The sequence below is a fragment of the Dendrobates tinctorius genome, unplaced genomic scaffold, assembly GCF_039654945.1.
Source record: "Dendrobates tinctorius isolate UK_male_01 unplaced genomic scaffold, ASM3965494v1 ptg000303l, whole genome shotgun sequence".
NCBI classification, from domain to species: Eukaryota; Metazoa; Chordata; class Amphibia; order Anura; family Dendrobatidae; genus Dendrobates; species Dendrobates tinctorius.
In genome coordinates, this window is record NW_027361970.1 from 307,550 (window position 1) to 329,560 (window position 22,011).

The following is a 22,011-nucleotide window of genomic DNA, read 5'->3' on the forward strand; positions in this document are numbered from 1 at the left end:
GGTAATACCCTATGGAGCTCCTAGCACTCATAAACACCAAGAAAATTGGAGCAAAACACCATAATACAAAAATCTGTGGCATCAAAAATTGCTATGTAATGTCATAAGTACAAAAATGTTTTTAAAAAGTACACGTATATAAGTAGACACAGTACATAATGAATCCAAAACCGATCAATTCAACATGAGTCCAGGAGTACCTAAAGATCTCAAAACTGCATACTGGAGAGAACACAATTGGGTTTCATATTCATTAAAGTATTCCACATGATGATATAATTAGTGAGCTGGCATAGTGCCAACAAGAAACACCCCCACACAGTCTCATATATTAGACCAATCCTCTGTAGTAAGCCAACAAATTGCCCTATCAATTATATCTATAGTCAGACCCAGAGGTAGGGAACATTAGGGGAGGCTCAAGAGGGATGTAATCAAAAGTTGCCCTTACCCATGCTCTTATCCATATGCAGGAACGCGCCCCTACGCGCGTTTCACGGTCGCTTCCTCGGGGGGCCATGATGTATATAATGCCCCTCATGGTTCCTTTATATACCCCTCACAAGGACATCGTTATCGGAGCATGTATCCGGTGCAGTGGTCGCCGCGTCCACCCGCCCCCCAAGGCGTCACACTAACGATGCGCTCCACAGGTGCACCCGGATGATGTCAGTGGAACGCAAATGTCACTAAGAGACGCAAGGAGAGATGATTAAGGCGGAGCCAGCACCCAACACATGTGCACTGATGTTCAATGGCACGGAAGCGTCATGATACATAAGGGCGAAAGTTCCATCAAAATATCTAAATAGCGTTAATTTGTAACAAGCACAAATGGCGACTATATTAATAAATATAAGCATCAATAATGTATAAAATATTATGACCGATCATATAATCATCAAATCAGGAACATGCCCGATCAGAATAGCCAATATCACTAAGAGATATAAAGAATTATTACACAAACGCACCCAGCTTTGGTGGAACAAGGCCTTTTTAGAAAGATATGTCATTGGGGGACTAATTCCTCGGTGATTGAGAGTCCAGGTCTTTCCCTCCTTTCCCACTGAAAATGAGGACTTCATTAAAGCATGGGAGGGGGCAACATCTGTTAGGAACGGCGGAACGCACTAAATAAAAATAATAATAAAGTGCGTTCGCCGCTCGGGGTCCACCGTGCAGTAGGTGATATAACTGCTGCTAAGTGGTGGCAGGAGCAATATGGCAGAAATGCACACATGGTTAAACGTCACCCAGGTGCGCAGAGCAATCTCTGTTAAGTCACAGAGATGCCAAAAAGTACAAACACAAATGACTGAGCCTGTTGTAGTCACAGTACTCAGTAAAAAACGCACACACGGTATACGGTCACAGGAGTACCCCAAGACGGCGGCACAATGTCTGTCTAGACCTACTGTGTGCACGGCGTTGCAACTGCGAACGCAAAGGAGGCTGCTACTGCAGCGCGGCGTGGACACTGCCGCTAAACAACAAAGGCAAGGCGCAAGCGCAATGTCGGACGCTAGCAGCTGTGGATGTTGCAGCAAAAGAGCGCTGGCGCTGATTCTAACTCAGTCCCTAACCACATATGTAATATCAGAGGGAAGGGGTTTTATAATGAGTCATTCACCAGAATCATGCATCCGTCCTCATACACACAGCAGCAAGTAAGTCTATACTAGCGCATGGCGGAACAGCCATGCGCGCCTTTTATAGCAGCCGGGACCTTCTGCACGTTTCCAGATCTCTGAGATGGACCAATGAGAACTGGAGCGGGATCTGAGCACATGACTCGTCCCATGAGCATGCCCAGTAAGAGGACAGAAGGACTTAGCCTCAGGAGAGATTTGCTGCAAGGCAATCTACTCTGAAATATCCTCTGCAGTGGAACAATAGGAGAGTGCAGAATGTGAGGATCTGGATCCCTGCTGAGTAAACGCAGAAATCCGACTCCTAACAGCGTCATTGTGTTCCAAGACTTTTTTGGAACTTCTAATTAAGTCTAATGAAGCATCCATTGCTGAGATTGGTATTGAATTAAAAAATGTGGAAGACAATATCAATAAACAGCTTACTGCCGATAAGGTGGAAAAATAAAAAAATGAAATAGATGGGGAACAAATTAAGTGGGAGCAAGATATTGTGGAAGTAAAAACAAGGACATTCCAACGAGATCAATCCGATCTGCATAATCATCAAGTATATAAATGGAAACGCAATAAGCTCGGTCAAAGACCATCTTTCTTTTGGGCCCGTTCAACATCTGTTTCATCTGTGGAAGATAAAAATCCAGGTCCCGATAACTTTAAGACGTTATGGGAAAGAAGGGATCACCTCAGAATTAATAAGCCGAAATGGGGAGGAAAGAAAAATTCTAAGATTCCCTTTAAAAGTATTGAATAACTGTTTGGGGTTGTGGGATAAGGAAGATACAAGGGATGTAAAGTAGGCCTGTTTAGCAGAAGTGAGGGCTGATTTGAATGTGATTGATGCTTGTTTGAGTGCAGAGAAGTCGTCTTGCGAATGCGTTTTCTTCCAGCGCCGTTCTGCATTTCTGGATGCTTGCCGAAGCTTTTTAGTGATGTTATTGTGCCACGGTTGTCTATTGATTTGTCGCACTCTGTTATGCATGACAGGGGTGACCGAGTCGATGGCTGATGCTAGAGTGGCATTGTAGAAACTAGTGACAGTGTCTGTGTCGTGGAGTGAAGATATGGAGGACAGTGGTAGAATAGAGTCAGAGAGTGTGCGAGTGTCTAGATGTGCGAGGTTTCTGTGGGGGTGCGCATGTTGCTGGACATAGGTGACAGGTGAGCAGGACAGGAATGAGAAAATGAGTAGATGGTGGTCAGATAGAGGGAGAGGGGAGGTGATGAAGTTAGATAGGGAGCAGAAATGGGTGAAGACTAGGTCTAATGTGTGTCCGTCTGTGTGGGTGGCTGCGGAGGACCACTGGGTAAGACCAAAAGATGATGTAAGGGACAAGAGTTTGGTGGTTGCTGACTGGTGGGTGTCAATGGGGATGTTGAAGTCACCCATGATGATGGTGGGAATGTCAGTAGAGTGAAAGTGAAGGAGCCAGGTGGAGAATTGGTCAATAAAGGCAGTGGTCGGGCTCGAAGGTCTGTATATGGCAGCCACTTGGAGGTTGGAGGAAGAGTAGATGCGGACAGAGTGGACTTCAAAAGAGGGGAGGATAAGGGAGGGTAGAGGTGAGATTGGGTTAAAGGTGCAGTTAGAAGAAAGGCCAAGGCCCACTCCTCCACCATGTCTGTTGCCAGGGCGAGGAGTGTGGTTGAAGTGGAGGCCGCCTTAACATAGCGAAGGAGGAGATGGTGTCAGAGGGTATCAGCCATGTTTCGGTGAGGCCAAGGAAGGAAAAATTACGAGAGGTAAAGAGGTTGTGTAACACATGGAGTTCATTGCAGACGGAGCGGGCATTCCAGAGTGATCCAGAGAGTGTGAGCAGGGTGGTGGTTGTCAAGGGCACGGATTTGAGGTGGGAAAGATTTCTGGTGTTTGTATTGTGTTGGGAACGATAGAAGGGGGTAATGGAAGGCATGAGCTGTGGGGGTCCAGAGTTGGGAGATATGTCGCCATCAGTGAGGAGAAGCAGAGAGAGGGAGTGCATGTGGGAGCAGGAGAGTGGGCGGCTTGTTTTGTGTTTTATTAGGAGAGATCTGAGGTTGAGGAGCAGAACAGCGGAGGAGGTCAGGTGGGTAGGTAAGAGGGAAGGGGAGATTATTACTTTGTTAGCGGGTGCTGGGGTTTGCAGATAGCAAAGGAGAGTAAGAAGTAATGGAGACAAAACTGTTAGAGCGTATGCAGCATGGTGAGAGTAAGTGAAATTTAGTATATATGAACACAGTGGTTAGTCATACCTTCTGGTTACTTCTGGCTCATTTCTGGCATATTTCTGCTGTTATCCCTAAAGAGACATCCTTATAGAGACAGACCGAGGTCCATACAGACCTATTACTCTAAATTTATAACAAGCTAACTGCACATGAAAAAGGCCAGGTGTGATCAGGAGGGAGGGGCAGCAGGGAGACTGGTCACAGGCACAGAAGAGGATTAATTAGAAGTCAGAAGAGAAAATGCCAAGGATATAGATCTAAATGGACAGATAAGGCCAATTGTGTGTTAGCATCAAGGAAATAAGGTGAGAAAGCAGCCAGTGGACATACCAGTAATAGCAGAGAGATACAGGGTGATTGGGATCAGGAAAGATGGGTTATGGTATGGTATGGCTTCTCACAACATTTTGCTGCTTGAGTGTTTTTAGATCTTTTAATTACAGTATCCTGGGACCACTCATGCGGGGGTTTCTCATCCATGGAGGGGGCTCACACACAATTTTAACTAAGATAAAGCCATGAATGCAGAATGGGATCTAATCATCCTACAAGAGCAACTTCTCTGAATCATCCAGGAGCAACTTGATGATGAATAATGCTTTTTCCAGCATGATGACGACCATGTCGAAATTTCGGACAGTCTCAAAACTTTTGGCCACAGTTGTATATTGTTATATGTAAATCATTGATGACATACACGTGGCAGAACTGAGTGCATGTGTCCTGCACTGCTGTGCAAGGAGACCCTACAGCTTAACATTGCAGCTCTCTTATTCACTCTGAGTGATGCCATATGGTGTTGCTACACTACACTGTTTTACATAGATATTCCCACCTCAAAGACATCCTTAATTTTGATAAACTATCACTATTATCATCGATCTCATTTGCATTTAGTTAAGTCAATAATTTCTATGATGAAGTTAATTGATAAAATCTTTAATGAACCAGCTACAGTATATTATCTTTTTCAAATTCTTGAACTGCAGGTTAAAGAGTTTGCAAATTACTTTTCTCATCTCAACCATTTTTAGAAAGTTGTAATGGAGTCGGATCGCTGTAATGTGCCTACACCTTTATATTCCAAAACACCTAACATTTACTGATTCTAATAGCTTTTTCTTGATTAGTTAGTGGAAAGAAATGAGGATGATAAATGAGGAACACTTAGGTTGACCAAGGACGGTGGGAATTGGAAAGAAAAGAAGTCAAAGGGTATTTTCTCCAGGGCAAACTTGATGAATCCGAACAATGTGTAATATATACAATGCTAGGATTTAACTCTGCTAGCCAATTCGAGCTCTTGTCAAGTAACATTGTAAGGGGTGTACTGGGACTGTGTAATATCCCACTCCTTTCCTTAGTATTGTAACAATGCTGCTATGTACATATTGTAATGTAAATATTTGATATTTTGTGTACTTGTTACTAGGGAAAGTGTAGTACCCATTTCTGGTCACTAGATGTGAATGTAATCTAGTATAGTGAAAACCAGTTAGAAAATAGTTAATTATAGGAGGGGTCAGCTGCAGCTAAGTGAGGGAGAACTTCCTCAAAGGAGTTAGTTGGCCAACGGCGCCCAAACCGCTTGCACGGGCTTAAGTGACCAGAATGAGGCAGTGCAGCAGCACCAGGCCAGAACAGCAGAGGGCCACAGCAGTCTTGGAATAGAAGCTTAAGGCAGAAACAGTGGCAGTACGGGGACACAGGTGGCTCCATAATGTGGCAACTTATCGCATGGGCCGATGCCCTCAGATCTGGGGCGAAATGACTGAGGGAACTCCCATATGCAGTGAGTTTGAACCGGGAGGACGCTGTGTCACCGCAGGAGACAGTACAGAAGGCCAGGTCACTCACCATGTGGCAGCTGACTTCGGAGACTAATACTCTCATGTCTGGGGCGAAAGAGACTAGGGAGTGTCTAACCATAACAGAGCTGAACAGGGAGGATGCTGAGGAACCGTACGATACGGTCCGACCTGGGTACATGCTGTGTGACAGAGAGAGAAGTGCAGGGAAAGAGGAAGAAATGTGGAATATGGAACATGTTGTTAATGTTGTGAAGAATATGGATGTGCTGCGTAAAGAAACTAGTAAAGTTGTTATTTTGAAAGTTGAAATGGACTGTGTCTGTATTCATGCAGAACCATCTATAGGGAGCCTTCAACAGCACAGAGAGGACCCTGACAGGGCAGAAAGTGAAGTCACAGGTATGCAGAGTAATGGACACTATTTTCATGTGATGGGAGGACAGGGCACAGATACACCAGTGTCCTCGGTCATGACTACGGCCCTGTCCCTTCCTCACAATATGACCCCTAAATTCATCAAGTTTATGTAAAGACTCAATATTTGCAGTGTTGTTCCCTTATTTTTCCAGACTTCTGCCCTTCCCCCTGCAGCTGGATATCCGCTTCTGGGACAAATCCTGACTGCTGGCCAATTCTTGCCTCATCTGTGCCTGGAGTTTATCAGAATTTCTGTGTTTTTGTTTGTCCTCCCAGTTTGTGAGAATTGACCACAATTTTGTTTTAATGAGATTGAGATCTAGGAAATTTCCTGGCCATGGACATAAAATATCAATGTTTTATTCAATGAACCACTTAGTTATCACTTTTTACCTTGTGCTCCATCATGCTGGAAAAAGCATTTCTTCATCACCAAATTGCTCCTGGATCATTGGGAGAAGTTGCTCTTGGAGGATGATTAGATCCCATTCTTTATTCATGGCTGTGATCTTAGGCAAAATTGAGTAAGCCCCTTCCATGGATGAAAAGACCCCACAATGAATGGTGTCAGGATGTTTAACTTTTCTGATGACACAGGATTCATGGTAGAAAAGACAAATGGAGGTGTGAAGAAGAGCAGCAAAGAAGACACTTCTCTCCAAGAAAAACGTTCAGGCTAGACTGACATTCAGCAGGCAGTACATGGATTGGTCTGCAGAGGACTGGGGTAAAGTTATTTTCTCTGATGAAACTCCTTTCAGAGTGTGTTGCACACCAGTCTCCTGTTGTGCTTCATGTCGGGTTTTGCTGGTTACTTGGCGTGGCTCAGTGATGTCATCTCCCTTATCCTATTTACAGGGGTTGTCCAGCTTTACGGTACAAGTCTGCAGTAATTCTATGTGACTGCAGACTTGTGAATCCTCACCCCTCACCTACGGTATGCTGTACCGATGGTGGGTGCAAGATCGTAAGTATGTGATTTGTACATGTGCGGTCATGTGCCAACTAGACATGCGCTGCCTCGCTGAAAGCGTGTATTGAGCAAGGCAGGACACGTCTAGTTTGAATGTGGCTAATGTATGCAAATCACATATTTGCGATCACATGACCACACGCTTCGGACACCATCGAATCCTCACAGCTCACAGTGCGCATCCTGTAAGGATTCACAAATCTGCAGTCTACAGCATGAAGGAGATCATGTCAAATGACAAGAGTGAGAAATAAGTGGCTGCCAGCGTGAAGGGCAGAGGTCTTGAAAAATAAGTGACAAAATTGAAAATATCGAATCTCTACATAAACTTGATGTATTTGTCAATAAAAGTGTAAAAACGTATGAAATGTTGATAATTGTAAATTCAGTCACCAGAGAGACATCTGATTAAAAGATCTAGAGACACTGGAACAGGAAACTATGTGAAAAGACTGGTGTGGCAGCACTCCGTATTGAAGTGGTGATCGTGGAAAACATTTGCAATTAATGAAGAAGGTCCCAGCCTTCACGTGTAGAATGAATAGCTTTTAATCTAGCACATACATGGAAATCCAAAAAGAGAGGTTTCAGCCCATCCCAGTGTTTCATCAATAATGGAACAAGACTTTAGTGGAACATTATATAGGGAAAAACAGAGGAAGTTACACCATCACGTTAAATAAACACATGAAAAGCGCACAACAAACTGAAAACGTGACCATGTACATCTTCCAATATCAAATTATAGCAAGCAAAAAACTTAATAAAATTACTGAAAAAATTAACCTAAATACATACTGTAACTTAAATATATAGCATGTGTTCAGTTACATGAATCTATAGATACTGTATATAACCAGTTCTCTTAGTAGGAATGATCAAGATAGTCTCAAGATGGCTGTGAATATATATTATTATGATACATTACTATATTTAATTGTTTAATTATTATTTTATCATTGTACTATTGTTTTATTCATTATTAATTTATCATATCAATAATAAATTCCTCAATTGTTCTATAAGAAATTATTCTATAAGAATAACATGATGATGTCACTTACTCTGTGTTACCCTATATAATGTACCACAAAGAGTCTTGTTCCATTATTGATGAAAGTCTGGGATGAGCTGAAACGTCTATACAGGTGCATCTTACAAAATTAGAATATCATCAAAAAGTTAATTTATTTCAGTTCTTCAATACAAAAAGTGAAACTCAGATATTATATAGAGTCATTACACAGTGATCTATTTCACGTGTTTATTTCTGTTAATATTGATGACTATGGCTTACAGCCAATGAAAACCAAAAAGTCATTATCTCAGTAAATTAGAATACTTTATAGCACCAGCTTGAAAAAATTATTTTAAAATCTGAAATGTTGGCCTACTGAAATGTATGTTCAGTAAACGCACTCAATACTTGGTCGGGGCTCCTTTTGCATCAATTACTGCATCAATGCGGTGTGCCATGACGGCGATCAACCTGTGGCACTGCTGAGGTGTTATGGAAGCCCAGGTTGCTTTGATAGCAGCCTTCAGCTTGTCTGTATTGTTGGGTCTGGTGTCTCTCATCTTCCTCTTGACAATACCCTATAGAGTCTCTATGGGGTTACGGTCAGGCGAGTTTGCTGGCCAATCAAGCACATGATACTGTTGTTTGTAAACCAGGTACTGGTACTTTTGGCAGTGTGGACAGGTGCCAATTCCTGCTGGAGAATTAAATTTCCATCTCCAAAAAGCTTGTCAGCAGAGGGATTCATGAAGTGCTCTAAAATTTCCTGGTAAACGGCTGCGCTGACTTTGGTCTTGATTAAACCCAGTGGCCCTACACCAGCAGATGACATGGCTCCCCAAACCATTACTGATTGTGGAGACTTCACACTAGACCTCAAGCAGCTTGGATTGTGTGACTCTCCACTCTTCCTCCAGACTCTGGGACATTGATATCCAAGGTTTAGGCTCATCGAATGATTGCCATCCTGTATAGAGGGGCCAATGTTTGGGAATATAAATAATTTCCCCTATTACTGGCTCTTCTAAAAGCAGCATAAAGCTCTTTATACCCATTAGACAGATATCGTTCTAAACCGGCCTAATTTGACCATTTTTATTTGTATGGGGCTCCAATCTCTCCCATGACAGACAATGTCGGAATGAGAAAGGAGTGTAGAGGAGTTCAGATTAATACAATCCTTTGCTTTCTAAGGCACTTTCTCTCTTTTCACCATTAAAAGCGCATGAACTGTATATGGAGCCATTAAAAGAGATCACCGTCTATCAAATTAGATTTTCATATGAATGTACAATTGACATAAAATGTGTAATTTACAAAACAGTCACATTAAAAGCATTAAAACCAGGCACAAATGAAGCTTCATAAATAATATGGACAACATGTAGTTTTTCATAAATGACTCACAATCTGTGTCATCATTTTTGTAATGTGTCCCTTATGTTTTCATTTGAAGTGAAGCTTATATTCACTATTTGTATATTACAGATGCGGGGTTGGCTACTTTTTCATCCGCCTACACTGTAAGACTTTACATAAATGTTTACAGAAAATGAAAGTTCTTGTTTTTCTGCATCAGTAGCCAACCGATTACTCAGAATAAGTCCCACACCCATCAAATGCTTTATGAAATCTAAAATTTTATTTTTGCACTGTAGATTTTATTTTAAAAAAGTAGCTAATTATATATTAACAACAGGTCACATAACAATCTTACAAGCAGAATGGTTACATGCAAAACAAACAAGTTTACAAAACAATTTTTATTGTAGAGGAAAAGTTCCCACATGCTTTATGCCTCCATTAGCCCTCTGTGTCTGTACTGTTACACATTTAACATTATGACTGGTCCATACAATCAGGGCAACTGTTACCACCCACCTTTCGTGTCTACCTCTTTCCTCATAGACTGTAAGCTTGCGAGCAGGGCCCTCTTTCCTCTTGGTATTTGTTATAATCTACTGTATGTGATTATTGTTATGCTGTAATGTCTATTGTCTGTACAAATCCCCTTTGAAATGTAAAGTGCTGCGGAATATGTCGGCGCTATAAAAATAAAATGTATTATTATTATTATTATTAAAAGAGAAGCTAAAACTGGGGCACTTGAGTTTCTGTGGCTCTCTATGTCCCGTTACTCACTAAATGATTTCATCAGATAGTATGACTTGACTGCAGAGGCATGTGTGAAGATTCCAGAAGAGATTTTTCTAGTTGAAGTCTTGTAGTGAAGCACAATTACAGTAGGTAAAAAGAACTTATTCTGAACCAGAGATGGAGACACATGAGCTTCTTTACATGGCTGACATAAAAAATGAGGAAGTAGAAGGAAGGGGTTACTGACCTCAGCGCTACATCAGAACTAGAGAGAGAGAGGAAGGACAGACTTCTAAAAGAGGCAAACCTTGTTGTATAGCAAACAGCAGCATAATGATAATACAATTCTGCCTGTATGATTCCTAAATCATGGGACATGACACTAAGTCAAGCAAATTATTGGTCAGTGTTAACTTGTAATATTGTTTCTTTGTTTACCAAAGACAATCGAAAGAAAGAAAGAAAGAAAGAAAGAAAGAATAATAGGTGTCACAGAGATGCCGCTACAGAGAGGGGCCAGAAGATTGCGTCTTCCAGTTTCCCAAACTCCTGCACTGTTTAGAAGTACTTCACCATCTTATTAAACAGTGCAGATTTTTTCCTTTCTGGTGGAGCCCAAGATCGGTCTGCCAGTTAGCTTCTCTGGGGTTCGGTATAAATTGACTGTTTTCAGGGAGGACTGTAAACTCTTTTTTTAAATTATGTCCTCACTCCTCAGGTACCGAGGAGCAATGGGTCGGGATCGATCATAATCTCTTTCCTCCAGGGTGACCCCCAAGACTGGTCATTTTATCTCCCATCTGACTCTCAGTCACTTCGAACGGTTGAGGAATTTTTTTCTTCAGACTCTGAGTCATATATACGACAATCCCAACCGTATCTCTCTGGCCGAATCTACACTATGCCAGCTTCTGCAGGTACACTGGCCAGCAGAGGAGAATTGCTCCGAGTTCCATAGGTGGCCATGGATACTAAGTGAAATGACCATGTGGATCCGTAGTCAGCTCTGTCAGGGGTTTTCTGTGAGGGTAAAGGATACCTTTGTCCTGTATGAGACCCCGGTTTCTCTCGAAGCGACCATATCTCTGGCTATCCGTGTGGACCGCCGTCTTTGCCAGAGACATAAAGAGACACCCCTGGAGATTCTGAGTCAAGGCAACCTAGGGCTATGTCAACCGAGGAACACATGTGTAGCACCAGCATCCCTGCACACTGCCCCCTGCCCCAGCAGGGTATGCGGACTCACTGCTGTGGCCTCCGTCCCACACCTCCTCCTCCTTATTGCCTGCTGCCCGGGGTGCACGCATGGCGCTCAGATCCCCGGACACTGTACTCAGTGTGTGCGTGTGTGTGCCATCCTTCTTAAAAGAGCAGTGTGCACCATCCTAATGTGTCCCCAGCCAATAGCTGGGAGACACTTATTATTTCAGGCACCTCCACCTGCATGGAGGTGCCTGTGCAATGTTGATAGTCTGTTCTAAACACACCTGCTAGTTATCAGGTCCCTGTCAGCTAGTCCCACTAGTATCTGTCCATTCCTAATCACCTTGCTAGTACTTGCTTTGTCAGTCTGTATTACAGCTGGATCCAACTGCACTTGCTATGCGAACCTGTATAACCGCTAAACCTACCTGCACCTGCCATGCCAATCTATATTACAACCGGACATGCCTGCACCTGCGATGCCTATCTATATTACAACCGGACACGCCTGCATCTGCCATGCCAATCTGTATTACAGCCGGACCCTAATTAAAAGTAAAATTAGAATTTACAAAACTTGGGTTTGGTGGAGGAGGACACATGGGACAATAAAGTTAATAGTCTAAACAACAATGCTCATGCTGAAATTTCAGAATCAAGGATGGGGAGGATGAAGTGCATTCCCGTGAGCATGTCTGGCCACTGCAATAAATAATTTTCCTTTTACAGTTAATGGATCTGCTAACCAATAAGAGTGTAAAACTCAGTGAGTGCATTCGAGGGTACAAAGGTAAATTCCTGTTAAAATAATTATTAATTAGAAATATTTATTATTATTATTAATAATAATAATAATGATAAGAACACTAGTAATGTTAAGAATAATAACACTAATAATAAGAACACTAATAATAAGTGCATTACTACTTTACTGAGAACACATTGCACTAGTTCATGTGAGCAGAGGGCATTACTATATATCTGCAGACATCTACTCCGGTCACAGAGAAACACTGAAGCCTCAAACCAATCTAACCAGGAAAAGCAAAAGCTAATTTTCTAAAAATAGTAATAATAATAACAATAAAAAATCACAAGAAGACTTCCAAACCACATCTAAAAGCAATTGGTTGTATATAAATACAATAGCAGACCAATAAAAAAAAAATATTTGTCAATGGTCTCCAACTTGTGGCTCCCGAGCTGTGAAAGTACAACTCCCAGCACAACCTAGCAGCCGTCAGCTGTCAGGGCATGCTGGGAATTGTAGTTTTGCAACAGCTGGAAAGCCATGGGACCATTGCTAAAGATGGGGAAACATTTACAGTTGTGCCCAAAAAATTTTCTCCACTCATGGTTAGTGGTTGGAAAAGCCATTTATTGTCAAACTACTGTGTTTTCTCTTTTTAAATCATAATGGCAACCCAAAACATCCAAATGACCATGACCAAAAGTTTACATACCCCATTTCTTAATACCATGTATTGCCCCCTCTAACTTCAATGACAGCTTGAAGTCTTTTGTGGTAGTTGTGGATGAGGTTCTTTATTTTCTCAGATGGTGAAGGTGTCCACTCTTCTAGGCTAAAAGCCTCCAGTTCCTTCACTTTGCTCTGCTGTAGCCAATGACAGGTCAACTTGGCCTTGTGCTTTGGATCGTTGTCATGTTGGAACATCCAAGTATGTCCCATGCGCAGCTTCAGGGTTGATGATTGCAAATTTGCCTCCAGTATTTGGTGATAACATGCTGCATTCATCTTTCCTTCAACTTTGACCAAGTTTCCTGTCCCTTTGTAGCTCACACATCCCAAACATCAGCCATCCACCTCCGTGCTTTACAGTAGGAATGGTGTTCCTTTCATGATAGGCCTTGTTGACTTCTCTCCAAATGTAACATTTATGGTTGTGGCCAAAAAGTTCAATTTTGGTCTCATCACTCCAAATTACCTTGGTCCAGAAGTTTTGAGGCTTGTCTCTGTGCTGTTTTGCATATTGTAAGCGAGATGCTTTGTGGCATTTGCGCAGTAATGGCTTTCTTCTGGCGACTCGACCATGCAGTCTATTTTTCTTCAAGTGCCTCCTTATTGTGCATCTTGAAATCGCCACACCGCTAGTTTTCAGAGAGTCCAGAATTTCAACAAATGTTATTTGTGGGTTTTTCTTTGCATCCTGAATGATTTTCCTGGCAGTTGTGCACAAAATTTTTGTTGGTCTACCTGACCGTGGTTTTGTTTTTGTTAATTACAGTTTGAACACTCCTGACTGGCATTATCAATTCCTTGGATTTCATTTTGTATCCCTTCATTGTTTTATACAGTTCAACTACCTTTTCCCATAGATCCGTTGACAATTCTTTGCTTTCCCCATGACTCACAATCCAGAAACGTCAGTGACTGGATGAAAGAAGTAAGTCTGTCTGGATCCCAGAAACCCACTCAGGTTTTATGCACACACACTGATTACAAGTAAAAAGGTCACAGGTGAGGATGTTACCCATTTGTGTCAACTTCTGTGCATGTTATCAGGCCAAAATCACCAGGGTATGTGAACTTTTGATCAGGGTCATTTGGATGTTTTAGGTTGTCATTATGATTTAAAAAGAGAAAACACAGTAGTTTGACAATAAATGGCTTCACCCATCCACTAACCATGAGTGGAGAAAAAGTTTTATTGTTATCATTCATATTCTCTGAAAAAATGACAAGCAAAAATGCTGCTGGGGTATGTAAACTTTTGAGCACAACTGTAACACTAAAAAATTATAATTGGAAAACTGGGGGAAAAACCAATGACAATCGCTATGCAGAAATGAGTCGGCAGTGATATGTATCATCACGTGCAATAAAAAACTATAAAATATACTTGAAATTCATCATACTTACATCACTGAAATCCAGAGACCCATAATAATCAGAATTCATGGTCGATACAGACGCTCAGCACAGAAAGTAGTCAGAAGAAGTAAGTGATAAAATTGCAGCTGAAGGGCTGAAAACAGTACAAATGACTTGTTCAACCACAGAAGAATATTTTCTAATAAGCCCGTACTTGGCTGTCAAGCACGAAGCCGTTTAGGGAACTGAAGTAAAAAATTCTTCTGAGCTACTATCGTCTCAGATATTTCTTGTATGCAAAGTGTGTGGGTAACTGCCAGCTCCTGAGGCGCACAAGAAGACTAGTTTTCTAATCTACCGTAATGATCAGAGATTTTACCTGACAGAAGTCACTTCACAATATGGACTGAAGTATTATTTATTTATTATGCTTACTTATATAGCACCAGTAATTCCACAGCTCTTTACAGACATCATCATTGCTGTCCTCATTGGGGTTCACAATCTACATTCCTTATCAATATGACTTTGGAGTGTAGGAGGAAACCGGAGAACCTGAAGGAAACCCACGCAAACATGGGGAGAACATACAAACTCATTTTATATGTTGTCCTTAGTGGGATTTGAACCAAGGACCCCAGTGCTACAAGGCTGCAGTGCTAACCACTGAGCCACCATTACAGTGCTAAGCCCTGAGCTCTAATAGTTGGCGAGAAAAAACAGATAATAGCGGTGCTGTCACTTGTGTTAAACCATTGATTGACAGACTCTGTTCACACCACATTTTTGCCATGAAGTTGAGGCAGAAGTTTTCTCAAGAAATCATAATCCTCCATTTTTTTAATAAGCATCATCAAATTTCACAAACTATTACAGCCAAGAAAGTACCAAACTCCATTAAGAAATAAATAAACAAATAAATAAGCAAAACAATTGAATAAAACCATACCTCTTGAGCAGGTGAATCCCTCAGTGATCGAGTTACACAACAAGGGAAGAAGTCCCTTGTCCGATCACCAAATAACAGCTGATCAATGGGAATAGCGAGCATCAGACCCCCAGAAATCTGATTGTGACTTATCCTTTGGGTAGATCATCAGTATGCTGTGACTGGAGAACCCCTTTAACTGCTCCACAATGCAAGAGTAATAGGGAAGCACTGAACTCCACCATAGACCACCAGGGAAACTGACTGTAAACTCCATACTACTGTAGACTACCAAGGAAGCAGCTATGAACAAATCCCGCAGACCATTAGGTTAACTTCAATAAATTTTTATTGCATATTTTCGAAAAGAAAACATATATGTAACAACACCCCCAACGTAGGGGTTTAAACAAGGGACGCATAAGCATAAATGGGCGTACTCATAGATTGACATAATGTATAAAACAGAAAACATATCGACACTTGCATAAAAAATCATATGAAAAGACATATATATTCAATGCAAAGGGGCAGACCTCTGACTAAGTATCCACGGTTCCCATATTCGATCAACCTTTTTCTTGGTAACTGACGAGTGCGCCAGAGTTTGTTCATATTGACAATGTATATTGATTTTGTCCACCACTTCTCTCATGGTGGAAAGAGACATCCCCTTCCATTTAGCAGCAAAGTTGAGCCTAGCCGCAATCAGAATATGTGACACTATACCCCTGATATTTAAAGGAAAATCAGTTGTCCCTATATGCAACAGTCCCAATGATGGTGTCAAGTTAACCTGAATCCCAGTCACCTCCCTTAACAACATATTTATAGTATTCCAAAAACTGATCGCCACCGGACAGGACCACCACATGTGGCTCAACGATCCCAAACCACGGCAACCTCTCCAGCAAGCCGAAGTCTGGTTTGGCCCATAATGTACCAGTTGTCTTGGACACCTATACCACCCAAGATGCATCATTTTTTTTAACTGTTCTAGGTGACCAATACAAGATGATACTCTATTTATTTCTCTTAAACTATCCCTCTATTCCTCTGGATCCCACGTTGTTCCCAATTCCTCCTCCCATTTTAGCATATATGTTAATTTAGCATCCACCTCTGGATCATTTAATACACTATAGAGGATTGAAACACCTGTGAGGCCTGATTCAGGTCATAGGAGGAATCCCATGGCTTTGTGATTCACAGGGGGTTTAAGGAAGAGGGAGTCTGGCATAGTTTGGAGCAGATGTCTGATCTGTAGGTAATGGTAAAAAAAGACGCCTAATACTGGGGAATTTGGAACAGAGTTGGTCGAATGGGATGACAAGAGAGCCATCTATAAGGTCCTGGAGAGATTTAACTCCTGCAGTGGACCAGCGTTATAAGTTAATAAAGGGGATGATATGCATTTCCAAAGCTTTTAAGGAAATATTTGTTAAAGGAATATTTAGAAGGCTTGAAGCAAATTTCCTCCAACAACGTATTGCTGTTGATGCGGTAGGTAGACACGTGGTGTAGTTACTAAATTTAATAGCTTCCATTTCCAACGTAAGCCGCGTCGAGGTCAATTTAGAATAAAATGACTCAATCTTAAGCCACTTATGTGTCTTATCCGATAACCACCAGTCTCTAATATCCGTTAATACTGTCGCTTTATGATAAGCATTAGAGTTGAGCGACTTTTGGTTTTTTAGGGTCGGTTAAATTCGACTCCACCTGGGAAACCTCAACCATGCCAGCTACAGAACAGATGCACACATTGCAAGCTTAATTCCGTTAACGAACGAGACTCCGTCATGCCCCGCGGTCCGAGTCCGGCTTACTAGAGGGGCACGTGAGGCTCTGGAACATGAGATTGGCCAATAACTGGTGTGTCATGCCCTTACATGTCCGTGGCTGCATGTGCGCTACACTGAAAAGGCCAGCGTTTGTCGCTTACAGGTGCAGATAACCCGCTGAACAACGTTAGTGATGGGGATCACTGATTACAATTATTACCCGCGAACAATGATTTCCCAGTAAGTGCAGGTCAACTGCAGTTCCGGAATTAGGCCTAACCGTCATTCCTGAAAAAATGAAAAACTTACGTGTGCAAACCACAGGTGCTGTAGCTTGCTTAACAGCTCGCCAGCCGTTCTCACGCCCAGTATGAATTACACGTGATTGCACAAAGGTTAGAAAGGGTACCGTATCCCCAGATAACATGTATGGATAGCGTACACATTCAAAATATATGTCTCAGGAGGCAGGCTCAGACGGTGTTAGGCCCAGTATGGATTGCACGTGATTGCACAAAGGTTAGAAAGGGTACCGTATCCCCGGATAACATGTATGGATAGCGTACACATTCAAAATATATGTCTCAGGAGGCAGGCTCAGACGGTGTCAGGCACAGTATGGATTTGACGGCCCAGATTACACAGCGGAGGAGCAGGGAGAGGTAAAGATTGCAAATGCTGGGGCCCTGCCCAAGCAAGGGGGGCCCACTCGTGGGCGTCGGTACTGGCACTGGGCCCCTCATAGTACAGCGGTGTGTCTGACGGCGGGTGTGCACCACCACCGTCAGAGACACTTGATTGCACTATGAGGGACCCTGTGCCAGTGCCCGCGCCCAAGAGTCGGCCTACCCACCTGTCCAGGGCAACGGCACTCGCACGGTGTCGTGCGCTAGGTGGTGACCCCGGCCATGGGGGGGGAGGCAGCACAGTTAGGGAGTTTTAGAAAGTGGCATATGTTGATGTTGGACATTCAGCTGATGCAAAAGGCGAAATAGGTCAAGTCCCAGGAAGAGGTGGACCAAACCAAGCCATTTTTCTGTCACCCTATGTGTCATCAGGGGAAGGTGGGACAAAATCCTTGGAAACCCATGCATGGTTCATTTTAATGAAGGTTAGATCATCCACATTTTGGGTTGACAGACGGGTCCTTTTTTCTGTCAGGATTGATCCAGCTGCACTGAAGACTCTTTCCGATAGCACACTTGCAGCTGGGCAAGCGAGCTCCTGTAAGGCATATTGGGCCAATTCAGGCCAGGTGTCCAGTTTAGCGGCCCAATAGTCAAAGGGGAATGACCTGTGTGGGAGAACATCGATATGGGAGGAAAAGTAGTTTGTAACCATGGTTGACAACTGCTGTCTCCTGTCACTTTCCATCGATGCAGTATTACCAGTTGTGTGAGCGGTATTTGAAAAATCAGTCCACAACATTGTCATGAAACCCCTGTCTCCAACGCCACTTCTGCTGTGTGCACCACGAACACCTCTGCCAAGCTGCCCCCGGCCCGTACGGCTCGTGTGAGAACCATCACCGCTGCTGTGTGCGGGGAATGCCTCAAGCAACCGATTTACCAGAGTTGCTTGTTTATTAGCCAATATTAGGTCAAGGTTCTCCTGTGGCATGATGTTTTGTAATTTGCCTTTATAGCGTGGATCCAGGATGCTGGCCAACCAGTAGTCGTCATCGTTCATCATTTTGGCAATGCGGGGGTCCCTTTTTAGGATCCGCAAGGCATAATCTGACATGTGGGCCAATGTTCCCGGTGTCAATGATGCACTGCGAGTGCTGGTTGGAGGAGCACTTTCTGGCAAATCCACATCCCTCCAGTCACGCACAAACCCTGCACCAGACCTTGCCACGCCAACATTTTCACTTGCCCCACGAGATGCATCCTCCTCCCCTAAGTAATCATCCCCATCATCATCCTCCTCCTCCTCTTCTTCCTCCAAATCGTCCAGGAGAGGTCCCTGAGCAGACAATGGCTGAATGTCATCAAGGATTCCCTCCTCCTCTTCTTCCTCATCAACATTGGCTGCAGACGCCTGCTCCTTAAGGTGCGTCAAAGTTTGCATGAGCAGACGCATAAGTGGTATGCTCATGCTTAGGATGGCGTCGTCTGCGCTTACCAGCCGTGTGCATTCCTGAAAACACTGAAGGACTTTACAGAGGTCTTTCAGCTTCGACCACTGCACACCTGTCAACTCCATGTCTGCTCTCAAAGTGCCTGGCCGTGTATCCTCCCACAAATGCATTATGGCCTGCCTCTGCTCGCACAGCCGCTCCACCATGTGCAGGGTGGAGTTCCACCTTGTTGCAATGTCGATAATGAGGCGGTGGTTGGGAAGGTGGAGCAATCGCTGCAGCTTCTGCATACGAACGGAGTGTACAGGCGACCGGCGGATGTGCGCGCACAGTCTTCGCACCTTCTGGAGCAGGGCTGTTAACTCCGGATAATTTTTGAGGAAGCACTGCACCACCAGGTTCAAGGTGTGAGCCAAGCAAGGTATGTGGCTGAGTTTTGAAAGGGCTATGGCTGCCACAAAATTACGGCCGTTATCACTAACTACCTTGCCTGCCTCAAGATGTACACTGCCCAGCCATGACTCAGTTTGTCGCTTCAAGTGCTCGGCCAGCACCTCGGCGGTATGTCTGTCGCCCAAACACATCATCTGCAACACAGCCTGCTGACGCTTTCCACTAGCTGCTCGATAGGGGGACACATCATGTGCAACAGTGTCAGCTGCAGATGGAGTGCTCGTACGACTGCGCTCTGTGGACGAGCTTTCGCTTCTGGAGGAGGAGGAGGAGGGTGGAACGCCTACAGCCAACTGTTTCCTATACCGTGGGCTAGGCAGCACTGTCCCACCACCGCTGTCCCCTGTGGACCCTGCATCCACCACATTAACCCAGTGCGCAGTGATGGACACGTAACGGCCCTGGCCATGCCGACTGGACCATGCATCAGTAGTGAGGTGCACCTTTCCGCTCACTGACTGCTTGAGTGCATGGACAATGCGGTCTTTCACATGATGGTGGAGGGCTGGGATGGCTTTGCGAGAGAAGAAGTGGCGACTGGGTAGGTCATAGCGTGGTACTGCATAGGCCATGAGTTCGCGGAAAGCTGTGCTTTCCACCAACCGAAAGGGCATCATCTCAAACGAGATTAGTTTGGCAATGTGGGCGTTCAAACCCAGTGTACGCGGATGAGAGACTGAGTACTTTCTTGACCTACTCATAGTGTCTGGGAGGGTGAACTGGACTTGAGAGCTGCATATGGTGGAAGTAGCGGTGGACAGGGCAGACTGAGAGAGGGTTGATGATGGTGATGGAGTTGGTGTTCTTTCTGATGGCCTAGAATCAGTCTTTCGTTGATATAACAGTGGGATTCCCTGACTGCTGTGGCCTTGCAACGACACCTCAACATTTGCTGCTGTGCTAACCGGTGGGCTTACAGTGGGGGAAACAATGTAGCGTTGCTGACTACCTTCGTTGTGATCAGTTGCACATGTGGCACTTGAGGTTTGGTGTTGTGTCCACGCTTGCAAGTGCATGCTGGTTAAATGTCTAAGCATGCAACTGGTATTCAAATTTTTCAGATTTTTCCCTCGGCTAAAGGTCTTTGCGCACTTCTTACAGATAACCTTGGCCTGATCATGAGGATTTTGTTCAAAAAAGTGCCACACTGCACTCTTCCTACTTTGGCAGACATTTTGCGGCCTAGCACGCTGTGATCTTTTGACCCTCTGGACAAGCTGTCCAGCAACTCTTTTGATGTTTGGAACCTGTCTTTGGAGTGCTCCGGGCCTGCCAGATAACAGCTGTTGCGATGTCGATGTCTGCTGTGGATGCTCCTCATCTGAGCTATTGGAAGCAGCACCCTCTTCCCCCAATGGATGCCAATCTGGGTCAACAACTGGGTCATCCATCACCTCCTCTTCTATGTCATGTGCACCTTCCTCTGTGTCACCGTGTATGGTGGTATAGTGTGCGGGAAGGGGCACCTGAGTCTCATCAGGGTCAGAATCTGGCTCTGTACACTGCGAGGACAATGTAGTGTTCTGAGTGAATGTACCAGCAGAATCATCCATCAGCGGCTGTGCATCAGTGCACTCCATGTCAGATTCATCTTGGCCTGGGTAATTCACCATTTCACTTGATAATCCAGGCATGGTATGTGAAAACAGCTCCATGGAGTAATCAGTAGTATGGCCTGCGTCATCCTTCAATCTTGGTTGGGGTGAAGGACACAAGGAAAGGTGTGGTTCATGAACGTGAGCCTCCAATGACGACTCAGTGCTTTTACTTTTTACAACTGAAGAAGAGGAGGCGATAGAGCTGGAGGCTGAGTCAGCAATGTAAGACAAAACTTTTTCCTGATGCTCTGGCTTTAAAAGCGGTTTGCCAACTCCTAGAAAACTAAGCGTTCGAGGCCTTATGTAGCCAGACGATGACGCAGGCTCAACACCTCCTGCATTCGGTCCTATTTTGCTCTTGCCACTACCATCAGATCCACCACCAACACCATCATTACCAGCTGCCAACCCCCGCCCAATTCCACGGCCTCTTCCACCAGCCTTCCTCATTTTTGGTAGAAATGTAGACAAAATCCAACAAACTATATAGTATGTAAAACAAGGTACAAGGTGTCTATAGGACAGGGGAGATTTTGAATTTCTGCACACACTTTTGGACACTGGACACTTTTGGATTGTGTGAGGCCCAATGAATATCTGAGCGCTATGTGACAGGCTCGATGGCACAGCTGTGACCTAAGTGACTAGAGGATAAGGGAGATTTTGAATCTCTGCACACACTTTTGGACACTGGACACTTTTGGATTGTGTGAGGCCCAATGAATATCTGAGCACTATGAGACAGGCTCGATGGCACAGCTGTGACCTAAGTGACTAGAGGATAAGTGAGATTTTGAATCTCTGCACACACTTTTGGACACTGGACACTTTTGGATTGTGTGAGGCCCAATGAATATCTGAGCGCTATGTGACAGGCTCGATGGCACAGCTGTGACCTAAGTGACTAGAGGATAAGTGAGATTTTGAATCTCTGCACACACTTTTGGACACTGGAC

The 22,011-nt window shown here is 43.8% G+C and overlaps 1 protein-coding gene across 1 annotated transcript in view; it reads right to left on the reverse strand.

The window, feature by feature from the left end:
- Positions 1 to 14,430, reverse strand: part of CXCR5 (C-X-C motif chemokine receptor 5) — a 31,888-nt gene extending 17,458 nt beyond the window's left edge. Inside the window, exon 1 of the mRNA XM_073560709.1 lies at positions 14,261 to 14,430. Within this exon, the coding sequence (XP_073416810.1) occupies positions 14,261 to 14,299 (39 nt within the window). The 5' untranslated portion in view covers positions 14,300 to 14,430. The remainder of the gene's footprint in view (positions 1 to 14,260) is intronic.
- Positions 14,431 to 22,011: the final 7,581 nt, after the last annotated feature.